The sequence below is a fragment of the Sorex araneus genome, chromosome 3 (genome assembly GCF_027595985.1).
Source record: "Sorex araneus isolate mSorAra2 chromosome 3, mSorAra2.pri, whole genome shotgun sequence".
NCBI lineage: Eukaryota > Metazoa > Chordata > Mammalia > Eulipotyphla > Soricidae > Sorex > Sorex araneus.
The window spans coordinates 140,545,642-140,562,257 of NC_073304.1; the positions used below are offsets into that span (position 1 = coordinate 140,545,642).

At 39.7% G+C, this 16,616-nt stretch overlaps 1 protein-coding gene across 1 annotated transcript in view; it reads left to right on the forward strand.

Moving 5' to 3' along the window:
• Positions 1 to 16,616, forward strand: part of SLC24A3 (solute carrier family 24 member 3) — a 653,927-nt gene that overhangs the window by 89,866 nt on the left and 547,445 nt on the right. The window contains exon 2 of the mRNA XM_004614409.2: positions 9,222 to 9,350. Coding sequence (XP_004614466.2) covers positions 9,222 to 9,350 — 129 coding nt within the window. The remainder of the gene's footprint in view (positions 1 to 9,221; positions 9,351 to 16,616) is intronic.

Consider the following 16,616-nt stretch of genomic DNA (forward strand, 5'->3'; position numbering starts at 1 on the left):
TCACTGTGACTCACTAATTAAAAAATAAATAAATTATTAAAAATTAAATTGAATCACAGTGAGATACATAATTACAAATTTGTTCATGATTGGGCTTGTCACATAATGTTCCAGCACCTGACCCTTTTACCTTTACCAGTGTACATTTCCCACCACAAATGTCCACAGTTTCTTTCCTCTCCCCCACCTACTCTTTGGTCTTTGGTAGCCACTTTTCTTCTCTCTTTCTCTCTCTCTGTCTCTCTCTCTTTCTCTCTCTCTTTCTCTTTCTTACTCACTCACTCACTCACTCACTCACTCACTCACTCACTCACTCACTCACTCACTCACTCACTCACTCACTCTCACTCTCTCCTTTTGGGCACTATGGTTTGCAATACAGATACTGAAAGGTTTTCATGTATATCCCTTTACCTATTTTCAACACTCAGATCTTTTCCAGAGTGATTATTTCCAATGACTGGAAGCTTTCCACAAGTGTGTGGGTGAAGCAAAGGAAGTTAGGGTAGAGAAGGGATCAGGATGAGAGATTTTTTTAAATTACAGTTTTGTTAGACACAGCAGCATCTTAAATTTTTGCGAAACCTCAGTGAGCGTGGTCACTGTGTACATATGGTTTATCGTGCTGAATTCTTTTCGGTCATTGAAACCCTAGCCAAATGGGGCCTTCAAACTCAGTATATCAGGATCCTCTGCCAGCTGTATTACAGATTCACCACCAGTATCTCACCATTCTACAAGGAAGTGATCATTGACGTAAAGAGAGGGGTTGGGCAGGGCGATACCATTTCACCAAAACTCTTCAGTACCCCCCCTCAAGAATGTCATGTGATAACTGGAATGGGAAGGAATGGGAGTGAAGATATAAGGTCTGCAACTATACCACCTCTGCTTCGCTGATGACATCGTTCTAATAACACCAAATATCAGCCAAGCGGCATGAATGCTGGCCGACTTCGACAGTGAATGTGGAAAGTTCGAACTGCAGCTGAATTTCACGGAGACAGTGTTCATGAGAAACAAACTAGTTCCTGATGTTCCATTTGCTCTTAATTGAAGGAACATCTCTGAATGCAGCAGTTATGTGTACCTGGGTCAAGAACTCAACATGATGAATGACCTGGCACCTGAGCTGCGTAGGAGGAAGAGAGCAGTGTGGAACACCTTCAAGAGTGTCGAAAAAGTTGCTAAGAGGATGAAGACCCTGCAGCTCCGGGCACATCTTTTCGACTGCACTGTTCTTCCTACACTAACATATGCCTCAGAGACCTGGGCCTTATGAAAAAAGTATGAGAACGCTATTTCGGTATCCCAAAGAGGAATCGAAAGAGCTATGCTTGGAATGTCATGTTTCACTCAAGTGAGAGAATTAATCCAGAGTTCTGACCTCCATAGACCATTGAGAATCAGAAACGCTGTCTTGTTGCTAAGGCATTGAAAATCAGATGGGCTGGACACATATTGTGATTTGGAGATGACTTCTGGACTAGATCTGTTACCAACTGGATTCCACGGGATCTCAAAAGAATGCCTGGCCATCCACCTGTAAGATGGTTGGACTTCTTCTTCAAGACCCTGAATGAACGGTTTGAGGCTTTTCGTGTTCCTGGAGCAAGCAGAACACCATTGGGCTACACTAGCACTTGATAGGGATGAATGGAGATATTACTGGCACCCACTTCAGCAAATCCATGAGCAATGTGATGACAAGTGATACAAGTGATACAGCTTTATAGTATAGTTCAAAGTTGGAAAATACAATGTCTTCCATATTTTTCCTCTTAGAATAGCTTTGACTTTTCAGGGAGTTCTTATAGTGCCATGCAAATTTGTAGAAGTTGTTCCAAGCTTTTGAAGAACGTTATTGAAATTTTATAATACTTTTAAATTTTTTCAGTATAATTTTATTATATTAAATCTGTAAGTAGGTTTTGTTCTAACAAGGGTAAATCTAGATAGTGTCATGATGAGTGAATTTAGTCAGAGGGAAAGAGACCAACACAGAATGATTTCCCTCATATGTAGGATATAAAGAAATATATATGGGAGTAACAGATGCCCAAAGGCAGTAGAAACAATAATCATGAGAATCAATCATTTTGTGTGTGTATGTGCTTTTTTGATCACATCAGGTGATGCTCAGCAGTTACTCCTGGCTCTGCATTCAGGAATTATTCCTGGCAGTGCTCCGGGAACCATAAGGGATGCTGGGGATTACACCTCGGTGATCCACATGCAAGGCAAACACCTTACCCTCTGTACTATCCAGAAATCAGCCTTAAGTGGTAAGTTTGCCACTTTGAGGGGTGGGTCGGTAGAGGGATAGGATGGAAAAGAGAACTCTAAGATAGTAGTGGAGGGAAGTGGTACTTGGGAGGAGGAGGGGATGCTGAAAGATAGTAAAGTGTTTATCATGTATCATTAATAGTAATGTAAACCACAGTGCTTAAAATTTCTAAATAAAGTGTCTGTTAGAGACAGGCTAGTGGGTTGAAGAGAAACTGGGGACATTGGTAGAGAGATAGAGAGAAGTAGACACAGGTGAGGGATTGGTATTAAAACATTGTATGCCTGAAATCGAGCCATAAATAACTTTGTAATTGACAGTGACTAAATTTTAAAAAGGTACTGGATGAGTTTTAAAAATATTTTGTATTTAAACGTTATTTTGACAATGTTGATTCTTCTAATCAGTGACAAGTAATGTCTTTCCATTTCCTGGTGTACTTTTCTATTTCTCTTTTTTATTTTGTTACTTATTTAAATTTATTTTAATTAAAAATCTTTATTTATTTATTTATTTTTATTTTTTTATTAGTGAATCACTGTGAGGTACAGTTACAGACTTACAACTTTTTGTGCTGTGTTTCAGTCATAAAATGCTCGATTACCCATCCCTCCACCAGTGCCTATTCTCCACCACATGGTCCCAGCATCCCTCCCACCTCTCCATCCCTTCCCTCCACCCCAACCCACCTCTGTGACAGGGCATTCCCTTTTGTTCTCTCTCTTTTGGGTGTTGTGATTTGCAGTAGAGGTATTGAGTGGCCATTGTGTTTAACCTATAGTCTACTTTCAGCACGTATCTTCCATTCCCAGCAGGTCCTCAAACCACACTTTACCTGGTGTTCCCTTCTCTATTTGAGCTGCCTTTCCCTCTAGGATGTGAGGTCAGCTTCCAAGCTGTGGAGCCAACTTCCTGGCACTTATATCTACTATTATTGGGTGCTAGTCTCCCATTCTGTAACTTTATATTCCACATATGAGTGCAGTCTTTCTATGTCCGTCTCTCTCTTTTTGATTCATTTCACTTAGCATGGTACTGTCCATGTTGATCCACTTATATGCAAAATTCATGACTTCATCTTTTCTAATAGCTGCATAGTATTCCACTGTGTAGATGTACCAAAGTTTCTTTAACCAGTCATCTGTTCTCGGGCACTTGGGTTTTTTTCCAGATTCTGGCTATTGTAAACAATGCTGCAATAAACATTCGAGTGCAGGTGCCATTTCGACTATACTTTTTTGCCTCTCCAGGATATGATCCCAGGAGTGGTATTGCTGGATCAAATGGGAGCTCAATTTCCAATTTTTTGAGAAGCATCCATACTGTTTTCCAAAAGGGCTGAACCAGTGGGCATTGCCACCAGCAGTGTAGGAGAGTTTCTTTCTCTCCACATCCACACCAACAGCGGTTGCTTTTGTTCTTTTGGATGTGTGCTAGTCTCTGTGGTGTGAGATGGTATCTCATAGTTGTTCTGATCTGCATATCTCTGATGATTAGTGATGAAGAGCATTTTTTTCATGTGCCTTTTGGCCATTTGTATTTCTACCTTTGAGAAACTTTCTATTCATTTCATAGCCCATTTTTTAATAGGGTTGGATGTTTTCTTCTTGCAGATTCCAACCAGTGCCTTATATATCCTTGATATCAACCCCTTATCAGATGGGCATTGGATGAATATTCTTTTCCATTCCGTATATTGTCTTTGTATTTTGGTCACTGTATCTTTTGCGGTGCAGAAGCTTCTTAGTTTAATGTAGTCCCCTTATCTCTGTTTCCACTTGATTGATCAGTTGCATGTCATCTTTGAAGATACTGTTAGCCTCAATATCTTGGAGGGTTTTGCCAACCTTGTCTTCAATGTACCTTATGGATTGTGGTCTGATGTTGAGGTCTTTAATCCATTTTGATCTGATTTTTGTGCATGGGGTTATGTCAAGGTCTAAGCCCATTCTTTCGAAAGTGGTTGTCCAGTTATGCTCGCACCATTTGTTAAAGAGGCTTTCTTTGCTCTACTTAAAATTTCTTGCTCCCTTATCAAAGATTAGATGTTCACACATTTGGGGTGGTGTGTCAGGATATTCCACCCTGTTTCATTGATCTGCCACTCTCCCTTTCTTCCAATACCATGTTGTTTTAATTGTTACTGCTTTTTAGTAGAGTTTGAGGTTGGAGAGGGTGATGCCTCCTATCGTCTTTTCCCCAAGAATTGCTTTAGCTATTCGTGGGTGTTTGTTGTTCCATATGAATTTCAGGAGTGCTTGATCTATTTCTTTGAAGAATTTCATGGGTATCCTTATCAATCTGTATTGCATTGAATCTGTGTAGTGCTTTGGGGAGTATTGCCATTTTGACAATGTTAATTCTTCCTATCCATGAGTGGGGATATGTTTCTATTTCCTTGTGTCCTCTTTTATTTCATGGAGTAGTGTTTTGTAATTTTCTTTGTAGAGGTCATTTACCTCCTTAGGCTGATTCTGAGGTACTTGATTTTCTGGGGCACGATTGTGAATGTGATTGTTTTTTTCATGTCTCTTTCCTTTGTCTCATTATTTGCATATAGGAAGGCCATGGATTTTTCGGTATTGATTTTATAGCCTGTGACTTTACTCTACAAGTCTTTTGTTTCTAGCAGTTTCTTAGTAGAGGTTTTAGGATTCTCTAGCTATAGTATCATATCATCTGTGAGTAGTGAGAGCCTGATTTCTTCCTTTCTTATATGGAAGCCCATAATATCTCTTTCTTGCCTAACTGCTATTGCAAGTACTTCCAGTACTAGATTGAACAGAAGTCGTGAGAGTGGGCATCCTTGTCTTGTCCCTGATCTTAGAGGAAAGGCCCTTAGTTTTTCCACACTGAGGATAATGCTTCCCATAGTTTTGTGGTAGATGGCTTTAACTATGTTGAGGAAAGTTCCTTCTAAACCCATTTTGCTGAGAGTTTTCTTTATAAACTGGTGTTGGATCTTGTCAAATGCTTTCTCTGCATCTATTGATATGATCATATGGTTTTTATCTTTGCTTTTGTTGATATGATGGATTATGTTGATTGATTTCCGAATGTTAAAACCATCCTTGCATCCCCAGGATGAATCACACTTGGTCGTGGTGTATGATATTTTTGATGAGTTGTTGGATTCTATTTGCTAATATTTTGTTGAGGATCTTGCATCAGTGTTCATTTGAGATATTGGCCTGTAGTTTTCCTTCTTAGTGGTGTCTTTGTTTGCTTTTGGTATTAGGGAGATATGTGCTAATATAAACTGTTTGGGAGAATTCCTGTTTCTTCAATTTCCTGAAGAGCATGAGGAGAACTGGTAACAGGTCCTCCTTAAATGTTTGAAAGAATTCGCCAATGAATCCATCTGGGCCTGGGCTTTTGTTTTGGGGGAGACTTTTGATTACAGTTTCAATTTCCTTGATATAATGGGTCTATTTAGGTATTCCAAGTCTACTTGGTTCAGTCTTGGGAGGTGATAGGAATCCAGATATTTATCCATTTCTTCTAGGTTCCCTTGTGTCGTGGCATACAGACTCTCAAAGTAGTCTCTGATGATCCTTTGAATTTCATTAGTTTCTGTTGTGATTTTCCCTTTCTCATTTCTGATTCGGTTTATTAGGGTTCTCTCTTTCTCTTTCTTTGTGAGTCCTGCTAGTGGTTTATCAATCTTGTTTATTTTCTCAAAGAACCAGCTCTTGGTTTCATTGACCTTTCAGATTTTTTTTGGGTTTCCATGTTGTTAATTTCTGCTCTAAGTTTTATTATTTTTTTTCCTTCACTGGGTTTTGGTTTCTTTTGCTGGTCCTTTTCTAAGATCTTGAGTTGTGAAGTAAAGTTATCTATGTAGGCCCTTTCTTCCTTTCTGAGGAATGCTTGCAAGGCTATAAATTTTCCTCTTAACCTGGCTTTAGCTGAGTCTCATAGGTTTTGGTAGTTCCTGTCTTCATTCTCATTTGTTTCCAGGTATCTTTTGATTTCTTCCTTGACTTCCTTCCTGACCCACTCATTGTTCAATACTGAGTTGTTTATTTTCCAGGTGTTTGATTTGGTTTTCCGTGTCTGTGTGATTAGCTTCTATTTTTAGTGCATCATGGTCTGAAAGGATATTTTATACAATTTCTATTTTCTTAATTGTGTTGAGGTATGTTTTATGACTCAGCCCTTGGTCTATTTTGGAGAATGTTCCATGAGCACTGTAAAATAATGTGTACTCTTTCTTTTTTGGGTATAAGGCCCTGTATACGTCTGTTAGCCCTCTCTCTTCTATTTCTTCCTTAAGAGCCAGCCAATGTTTCCTTGCTGAGTTTTGTTCTTGTTGATCTATCCAGAGGTGACAAGGCAGTGTTGAAGTCTCCAAGTACTATTGTTTTGCTGGCAATGTCCTCCTTAAAGTCTGCCAGCAGTTGTTTTAAGTATTTAGCTGGTTCCTCTTTAGGTGCATATACATTTAAAAGTGTGATTTCTTCCTGTGGTACACAATCCTTAATAAATAGGAAATGGTTTTCACTGTCCCTTCTAATCTTTTTCAACCTGAAATCTATGTTGTCGGATACTAGTATGGCCACTCCAGCTTTTTTGAGGGAGTTGTTTGCTTGCAACATTGTTTTCCATCCTTTAACTTTGGGTCTGTGTTTGTTTTGATTGGTCAGATGTGTTTCTTGTAGGCAGCAGAATGTTGGTTTCAGTTTCTGGATCCATTTTGCCACTCTGTGTCTCTTGATGGGTGCGTTTAGACCATTGACATTGAGAGAGATTATTGTTGTGGGGTTTTGTGCCATTTTTCTGTAAGGGTTTGTTGTGCTTATGGGTGTTTTCCTTCTTGTCTTACAGGAGCTCTTTTAGTCCTTTTAAGTTTGCTTTTGAGTTTATGAAGTTTTTGAGCTGTTGTTTATCTATAAAATGGTGTATCGTTCCATCGAGTTTGAGTGAGAGTTTAGCTGGATAAAGTATTCTTGGTGAGGCATTAATTTCATTGAGTTTTTTCACTATATCTAACCATTATCTTTGGGCTTGGAGGGTTTCCTCTGATAGGTTTCCTGTAAATTAAGGAGTGCTCCTTTGTATATGGTTTCCTTCTTTGACCTTGCTTCTTGCAGTATAGTATCTTTATCCTTGGTATCCATCATTATGACTATGATATGTCTTGGAGTCTTTGTTAGTGTCCCTTTTATTTTTATTAGTGAATCACCGTGAGGTACAGTTACAAACTTATGAACTTTCATCTTTACTTTTCAGTCATTCAGTGATCTTTTACATCCTCATGGGGGTGGTGGGAAGGATACTGGGAACATTGGTGGAGGAGAATGGGATCCTCTATTGCCTTTAGCAGTGATTTTCAGTATTCACTGTATTTAACTCTTAGACCTCCCTTGTTTAGTTGATCCTTAGGTATTTGATTTTTTTAATGAATCACCATGAGATTACAAAGCTGCTTATGGTCCAGTTTCAGTCATACAGTGTTCCAACCAATCCTTCCACCAGTGTACATTTCACACCTCCAATGTCCCAAGTTTCCCTCCCTCCTCTCTCTCTCTCTCTGTCTCTCTCTCTGTCTCCCATTTAAGGCATTATGGTTTGCAGTTTAATTACTGGGAGGTTATTATGTTTGTTTCTTTACCTGTTTTCTACATGCAGTTCTTATTCAGGTGTTCATTTACAGCTCTCTTTGTCATGGTGGCCTTTTCTCCATCCCTCATGCTCACTCTTTCTAGGAAACTCCATCCGTTCATGTTTCACATCCTTCTCTATATGCTAATAACTGACTTGATGTTTTCTGTAGCATAGCTTTCTACCCAGAGGCATCTACACCCACACAATGTTCCTAGATCTCATTGCTTCAGACTATTCAAATCCAACTGATCCTCAACAGAATGTATTGCATTTCCTTTCGATTGCAGTCCGCTCCTTCTTCTGGCACTCTTTGCCATGGTTATCTCACTAGAGATCTCACCCACAGTCTATAATCAATTACTGACCTGCATTCAGTGGTCTTCTGCCCACTCCATTTGTGCTTTCAAAATCTGTTTATTTAAATCTTGCTTTGTTGCGTTTACTTGCCCAGGTTCTGGGAATGTTAAAATGTATCTTAGCTTGGGCAACCTCCTGCCTCCCTGTAGCAGATCCTGAATAAATGTTGAGTTGCAAGTGGTTTATTTTGGGACATGATCAAGGAAAAAATAGGAGGGGAAATGTTGGATCTTATAGGACCCATGTTACTGTGTCCATCTCTTCCAAATCTGGTCCAGTGAGATTATATTGGTTGGAATTAGCCAGGAGGAGAGTAGTACCACCTTGAAAATTGACTAGCAACTATAAACCAGAATTTCCTTCCCAAAGAACTTGTTTTTAAACATCTCTTAGCATATAATTGGAAATAGGAATTAAGCAGTCAATAATGAGTGCTTTACCAAGAGAGTTAAACTTTAAACAACTTTAGTGTAATCTCAGGAGAACTCTAGAAGTCAGATTAGACCACACACCTCAAAGCTAACCCATATGGAACTGTTCTGTACCACTTCCTATCAATCACTGAGAGCTGCCTCTGCTGTACCCAATTGGATCCAGATGATGAAAGGGTGAGGGATTTATAGGCAGGGTAGGTCAACTACAAATGACTGTTAAACAACATAGGGTTGGGGATAATGACCCCCAACATTTGAAAAATTCGTATAATGTTTAGTTATCTTCACCTGTGGATTTAGGATGTTTACATTCAACCAGCCAACAACTGTGGTCAAAACATTGGGCAAAATCCACACATAAATGAATCCATACAGTTCATTCCTGTGTTGCTTTAGTGTTAAGTGGACATTGGTGAGGCCTAAGAGGATAGAGGCAGGACTAAGCCAATAACTGCTGACTGAGGCAGTGGACACCCAGCATTGGTAATAGCTAACTCTTCCCTTTGTGATGTGTGGTTATTATCTTCTCTTCCTAGACCTTGACTTAATGGACCTCTTTGGGCAAGACCGACAGTGGATGGGTGGTAGGAAGTTACTTCAGGTGAATGACACACTGACTTCCGAAGATACAGGACTCTGGAGCAACAAGAACTGCACTGAACCAGGTAATGGCTCTTCGGGAAATGGTGCTTCTTTAATTTTCTAATGGCGAGGAAGTGCTGGAAGGTGCCATGTTTTTTGAGTTCTGATACAGAGGCATTTCAAGGACTAGGGCATGAGTTTTCAAAAGCTAAAGGGAAATACCCAGGGGATACTAAGCCATGCTCCTATTTCTGTGTCTCTGTCCTAAGAGAGTTGGAGACAGGTAAGTCAACATCAGGGAGTCTCCGATGCTGTTCTCTTGCACGTGCAGTCAAGTGGGAAACTGGATCATGATCAGGAGCGCTGATAATGTTCTCTTGCTCCTCTTCTCACAGTCCCTGTATTCCTCTCTGACTTGTTCTTTATTGGGAACTTTGTTTCTGTCATAGTAAAGACACAGGGGCTTATGTATTTTCCTGCCTCCACAGCTGAGCCAGATACCCATTTCTGGCATTGATCTTGTTGACAGGAGTGAATATTCACTTGTCTGTCATTACTATTTGATACTGTATACAAAATTCCTCAGGGAAAATATGGAAAATATCGAATGCTGTACATCTCTAGTATTACTGGACTTAAAGAGAAAGTAAGTACACAGAAGGAATCAAGGAGACCAAGAATTAACAGGACCTAAGATGATAGTGTCAATTCTCAGAAATGCCAGATACCTTTTGGGCAGGTGAGTGACACCACTTGTGATTTAGACCAAGAGTCAGCTTACATGTTGCAGAAATGGCTGAACAGTAAGTACATTAAGCTTTGCAGGCAGTAGACTGGGTTTATCATACATTAATACAATTTTTAAAAACCGTTTACAAATATAAGCCATTCTTAGATCTCAGATTGTATAAAAACAAGCTGTAGGATTAAGGCAATAACCATTAGATGAAGGCTTATTTTGTCTTGGATTCTCCACAATTCATACTTTTTTCTTTTGCCTGATGAGGCACTTCAGCATTATATATGCCCCCTTTAATGTCTCAGGAATTAAACAACCCATGGAGTTCACATCCAAAAGCCCCCCAAAGCCTCTCTTATGTCTGGTTTCATCATGGAAGGAGTTAAACAACCTCTGTTGAAGTCCAAAGATGTCAATAAATAGATAAAATAAATAAATAAAATCATCACTGTCATATCACTGTCATCCCGTTGCTCATCGATTTGTTCGAGCAGGCACCAGTAACGACTCTCATTGAGAGACTTATTGTTACTGTTTTTGGCATATCCAATATGCACGGGTAGCTTGCCAGGCTCTGCTGCGCGGGCTCGATACTCTCAGTAGCTTGCCGGGCTCTCTGAGAGGGGCAGAGGAATCGAAATCGGGTTGGCCACGTGAAAGGTGAACGCCCAATCGCTGTGCTATCGCTCCTTAAATAAATAAATAATAGATAAAAATCCCCTATTGAAGCCCAAGACTTCAATAAATAAATAAATTAAATAATAAAATAAAAAGCCTCTATTGAAGTCCAAAGAATATTCTGTCTTTGAGTTCAGAAGGTGTTTTGCAAAGTTGGATTCTGTTCGTGTTGCAAAGCATGGGCAGAGATGCCCACCTTCTGGGAATCTGGACAGTCAGCTTCCAAGCAGAGCTACAACTAATTAAAATAAATTCAGTACCCCTTCCAAATAGAAACCATACAACTACTATATATAAAGTACATCTCTTCAGCTGGAGAATTTAAGGATTATTGTGGTTGTTGATCAAACTCAGAAGGAAGGCTAATGAAGTACATGGAAACCTAACTAAGCTAGAATTGAAAATAAACATATAGATTCACATGCCCCACAGAGGGGGAAGGACCACATGTAACTGGAGAAATGTGTATTTATGGATGATGGACTCGGGGGAGGGAATATCACCAGATGATGTGAGTGATTGGTAAGTACTGTTTATTGGTCTGGATTTGTACTCATATATTTTTAACATATTTCTGCTGCTAATAGGTAGAAGTTGACTAGAATGTTAGAAGAAAGTACTAAAGAACCTAGACATCACCACTGGCATGGCAAAAGAGGGAGTTAGACTGATCTGAGGACCAGCTCTGTGGTCTGGGTTTTGCTACCCCACAGGGACAGTGGTGCTCAAGAGTGAATGTCCTCTGTTGGGGGACAGTTGTGTCACATCTCTCTGTGAGTGACATTTACTCACATCCAGAAATGTCTTCTCAGTGACAGTATAAAAGAATAAAGTCCATTAAAAGCTATTATAAGGGAGGAAATGACTCAGCTCTTCAGTGGACAAGAGTATATTCAAAGTTTTTAAAAGAGCATAAGCCCAGCCTGTGATGGTGTTGACAGGTAGAGGGAGCCAGGAGGGGCACTCTTGCCTCCTCTGTGAATATGGGGAGGGCCTGGTGTCTAAGGTCCTCTATTTAGAACCAAATTTTCTGGGGAATAGGATTATGCTGGAAACAGGATGGATCCTTTTCCAATCCTAACAGACTAAGGGTCTATTTAAAATCTCTGTCCTTTAGGATGCGTGATCTGACTGCCTTGGTTGCAGCAGCCATTATATCTTTCAATATTTTTGGCACAAAGTTTCTCTAATTATATTGTCCAGTATGGACTATGTAATGTCAACTTAAAATTAAATGAGTTTAAATGAAGTAAATTGAAAGATTTAGAATCAGTTGCACCAGTCACCTGTTGAGTACCTAATAATTTCACAAGTTGCTGCTGACATGCAGTATACAGATATAAAAGCATTTTTTATTATCACAGAAGGTGTGTTCCAACTCAGTTGTAAATAACTCAGTATATCATGTGGATCTATCTCTAACCTAGGTCTTGGGTTATACTCTCCTGTATTTGAATTTTAGCTTAGAAATTTAGAGACAATCGGATTTGGGTTGTCTTGGATATAGGCTTTCCAAGTCTTTGTCTACTTCTCTGTAGAACTGAGAATCATTTTGACTTTTATAACTTCTGTGAGAATTGATAATGATGTAATAAAGCATGAGTAGTACATGGGGGCACTATAGTTGGAGTTCCCCTGTGAATTCCCTGCAGTTTGCTGGAGATACCCATTCTCGAAGTACCAGTGGGTCACAGAGCTGCATTAGAGCCCTCTCTAATGGGAAAGTTGGATTCAGACAATAGATCACTTCCTCAGTTGGCTCAGATATAAAGAGTAAGCCAGCTGGACAGTGTTGCTCAGGTTCTGCCTTCTAATACTGACCAACTCTGAAGGTCTCATCATCCTGGTGAGTACACTGCCATGCAAATGATTCCAGTGCCTGGAGGAATCCTTGTTCTATCAGAACATGATCAAACCATTGACATAAGATACATGAAGAAAAATTGAGAGCCAGAATATTCCTAAAGTTTTGATTAACAGTGAAAATATAAAAGTATTCATCTCCTCTACCTCTAACTTAGCATAGGCTGATGCACCTAAGCTGGAATGAACCAAGATCCATTCACAGAACATTTTCCAGTTCCTCTTAAGATGTCACAGCTGTCCTGAATGAAAATTGCCTGTATTGGTTGAATGTAGTGTCTGCTTTCCAGTGTCTTAGATATGAAGGCTAGGGAGTAAAAGGTAGTTTCTGGACTAGCTTTCTTTCTGTTTGTGATGATGTCAGCAGAATGTAATGTAGACATCAAGAGGACACATAAAGGTTCTCTCTGACACACCCTGAAATCCTAAAGTAAGTAGTTGAGGTGCCAGTGTGTGCTACAGTGTGTGTTGTCAGGGTCACAGGCAGGAGTGAATTTGACTATTGTGTCATAAGCATAACTAGAGCTGTTTGTATTATCATAGGTCTTCTCTGAATAGAAAAGTTCTTCTCTGAATCACTGTATTCAGAAGTCCTTAAAGGAAGTGAATTAAGAGCTAGGAGAGGGAATGCCTCTATTCTCTTTGCATCTCTTTAGGATGAGGGACTGGTATGCTTCCCATATGTCCTCTTTTTTACCTACAAAAACTGACTGTGAAATAGGCTGTGCAACTAATTTATCCCCTCTTTCCCTTCCAATGCAAAAATCCAGTAATTTCAAGAAGATATCCAAAGAAAATTTCACTCTAAAATGCTCCACTCCACTTCTCTTAATGACTCCTTTATGTGTGCAAAACATCATGTCATACCTCGACCCAGTTTTCTTCTCTACTCTAATCCATCCCTTCTTTTCCCTACTCTCCTATCTCTAACCCTCTCACCGCCCCGATTTTACATTTCCTCTCTCTGAAAACCGGGAGCCAAGGTCAAGATGCAGGATTTGCTCTGTGCTGGGGGATCAGTCTGTGGTTGGTGTGGGTCACCACTGAAGTGGCACATTCTTTGTAGGACAGCTGCCACCTTAAAGATACAGTGCTTTGTACAGTTTGAATTTTTTAGAAGAGGACTTTCTTCCCTTGTCCCTCAAAGACACCATTTTGATGGAAATGTGCAATTTTTACCCCCAAAGCTGTGTGAAAAAGACTGACCTTCAGGCCTAATTTTTCTGCAATTATTCCAACCCTCGGTGAATTTTAAAGGTTGTTTTCTTAGCCTGACACTGCTGATTCCATCTGGGCCTGGAAACATTGTTTTCTTGGCAAATAACACTCGAAACTGTTTACTCAGATGACTTATTAAGAAAAATTTAACTTTGAATAAATTTGATCTACAGAAAATTAAGTTAGCTAAATGTAATATTGAGGGTGGTAGACAACTGTAGTAGAAAAGAATTCCTTGTAATATTTATTTGTACACTTTGCAGAATTTTATTTATATACTTTGTAGTCTGTCTCCAGAAAAATATATCATTTTTTGCTTTTTAGGTCTTTGATATTTTAAGGAAATGAGCCTTTCCTCAGAGTACCTCTTTCAAATAAACTTTGGAAGTAGAAAGCTATTTTAAATGAGAGACTTGGCATGAGCCATAATCTTAGATTTCTGGATTTTCCTTTGATAAAGGGTTCTGCTCCCTCTTTGCTTGACTTGGGTTTAAGGTCCCTAGAGATGGAAATGACAACTTTCTGGGTTGTGCTGGGCCCAGAAGTGGTTGGCAGGGCTCTGAACATAAGGGGGTGTGCCAGAAATGTTTCCTGGATCAGGTGTTTACTGGAATGGGGAAAACCACATGCCCTGAGCATGGAATGTGAATTCTAACAGAAGAGGTGATCAGAAGTACTTGCGAGAGAAGCAATGTGGGGTGAGTCTAATGGAGAACGTGGTTCCTGTCAGAGACCTGGAGTCAGGCATAACTCGCAAACAGACATTTATTAACAAAGGATTGGGTCCTCTTGTTTTCGTTTTACCCATAACATCATGGCAAGGTGGTTTAAACAGGGTTTGGCATAGCCAATCTGCAAAGCATCAAAGTACCAAGTCTCCTGAGTTTTATCTCCTAAGACCTAGATCCAGAGTTGGCAAGCAGTTTGTCTTAGGTCACAGTCCTTACCAGAAATAGTAGAACCACAAAATACCACATGTACTCACTATATATTGGTAATTAGATCGAAAAGCTGGTACTTGTGTGATCAAGAGTTGTCCTGCCTAGTTGGGATAGAGAAGGAACCACTAAGTCAGTGATGGTTGGAGGGATTGCTCGATATGGGAGATGTGTGCTGAAAGTACACTAAGGACCAAACATGATGGACTCTCTCAGTATCTGTATCTTCAAACCATAATGCCACAAAATAGAGAGAAAGAAGGAAGGTGCCTGCCACAGAGGCGGGGGGGGGGGGGTAGGGGTGGCAGGAAGGATATTGGGGACATTGGTGGTGGAAAATGCACACTGGTGGATGGATGGGTATTTGATCATTGTATGACTTAAACTCAATCATGAAAACTTTGTAACTATATCTAATGGTGATTCAATTAAAAAAAGTTATCCTACCCAATACAAATCTAAATTAGCCATAGATTAACATCTAAAGGTTAAAGAAACTTTGGTACATCTACACAATGGAATACTATGCAGCTGTTAGGAGAGATGAAGTCATGAAATTTGCTTATAAATGGATAAACACGGAGAGTATAATGCTAAGTGAAATGAGTCAAAAAGAAAGGGACAGACATAGAGGGACTACACTCATTTGTGGAGTGTAGGGTAGCATCACATGAGGCTGATGACCAAGGATGTTAGATACAAGGCCAAGGGGATTTCCCCATAGCTGGAAGACTGCTTAATGAGTGGAGGGGATAAGGCAGATGGAAGAGAAGGAATCACTAAGAAAATGATGACAGTTGGGATGGGAATGCATGCCGAAAGTAGATAAAGGATCAAACATGATGACTGCTCAGTGTCTGTTTTGCAAGCTATAATGCCCAAAAGTAGAGAGAGAGTATGGGTAATATTGTCTGCTTTAGAGGCAGGGGGAGGGTGGGAAAGGGGGGATATACCCTGGATATTGGTGGTGGGGAATGTGCACTGGTGGAGGGATGTGTGTTTGATTATTGTGAGATTGTAACCCAAACATGAAAGCTTATAACTCTCTCACGGTGATTCAATAAAATTAAAAAAAATTTTTTTAAATGTAGAAAGAAGTAAAATTAATTTGAATAATGTATTTACTTAACAGATATATTCAGAATATTAGGAATGACAAATTTCAGTCACCTCTGTATTTTATCAAACAATTGAAACAGAGAAATGACTGTGGGTTTTATTTCTAAGGTTATTATTTATTTTGTTTTGGGGTCATACTTAGAGGTACTTAGGACTTCCTCCTTGCTCTGTGTCAGGGGTCACTCTGAGTGGAGCTCAGGGGGCAGTGCAGGGACCCAACTAGAGTCGCCACATGCATGCTTTCACCCCTGTATCTCTCCAGCCAGGACTGTTTTTAATCTTGTCTTAAAATCTGTAATTTACTGTACCTGCTAACATAATGCTCTACAGTTGTAATTGTCATAGGATTTCATGATTCAAATAATAGTTGTTGACATTCTTAAGTGGAACAGGTTAGAAACTCCTTATGATCCGCTTTTTAATTTGCATAAAATCTATTTGTGAATTAGATAGGGTTACAGTAGCTGCCAGAACAGATAAGTCCTCCAGTTTAATGTAAAAAAGAATTTATTTCTTTCTCATATAAGATGTCAGCTGTGGCTAGCCCTTGGGCTTTAGGGCCTTCCATTCTGAACTCTCTCATCCTAACACTTGGTTTCCGAGGTTACTGTGCTTCTCTGCTCTAGGGTAAGAGTGCATAGAGCTCATGGGCTGCCAGGCACTATGAGTTAGACCCTCAGAAGGAAGCCTGGGACATGTGTCTGTCAGTGGAACGCTCTGGGAGAAGAAATAGTAGGTTTAGTCAACAGCTAGCTAGTTTCTGCTATGTTGTCTACTCCCAAATTTGTTTGGTT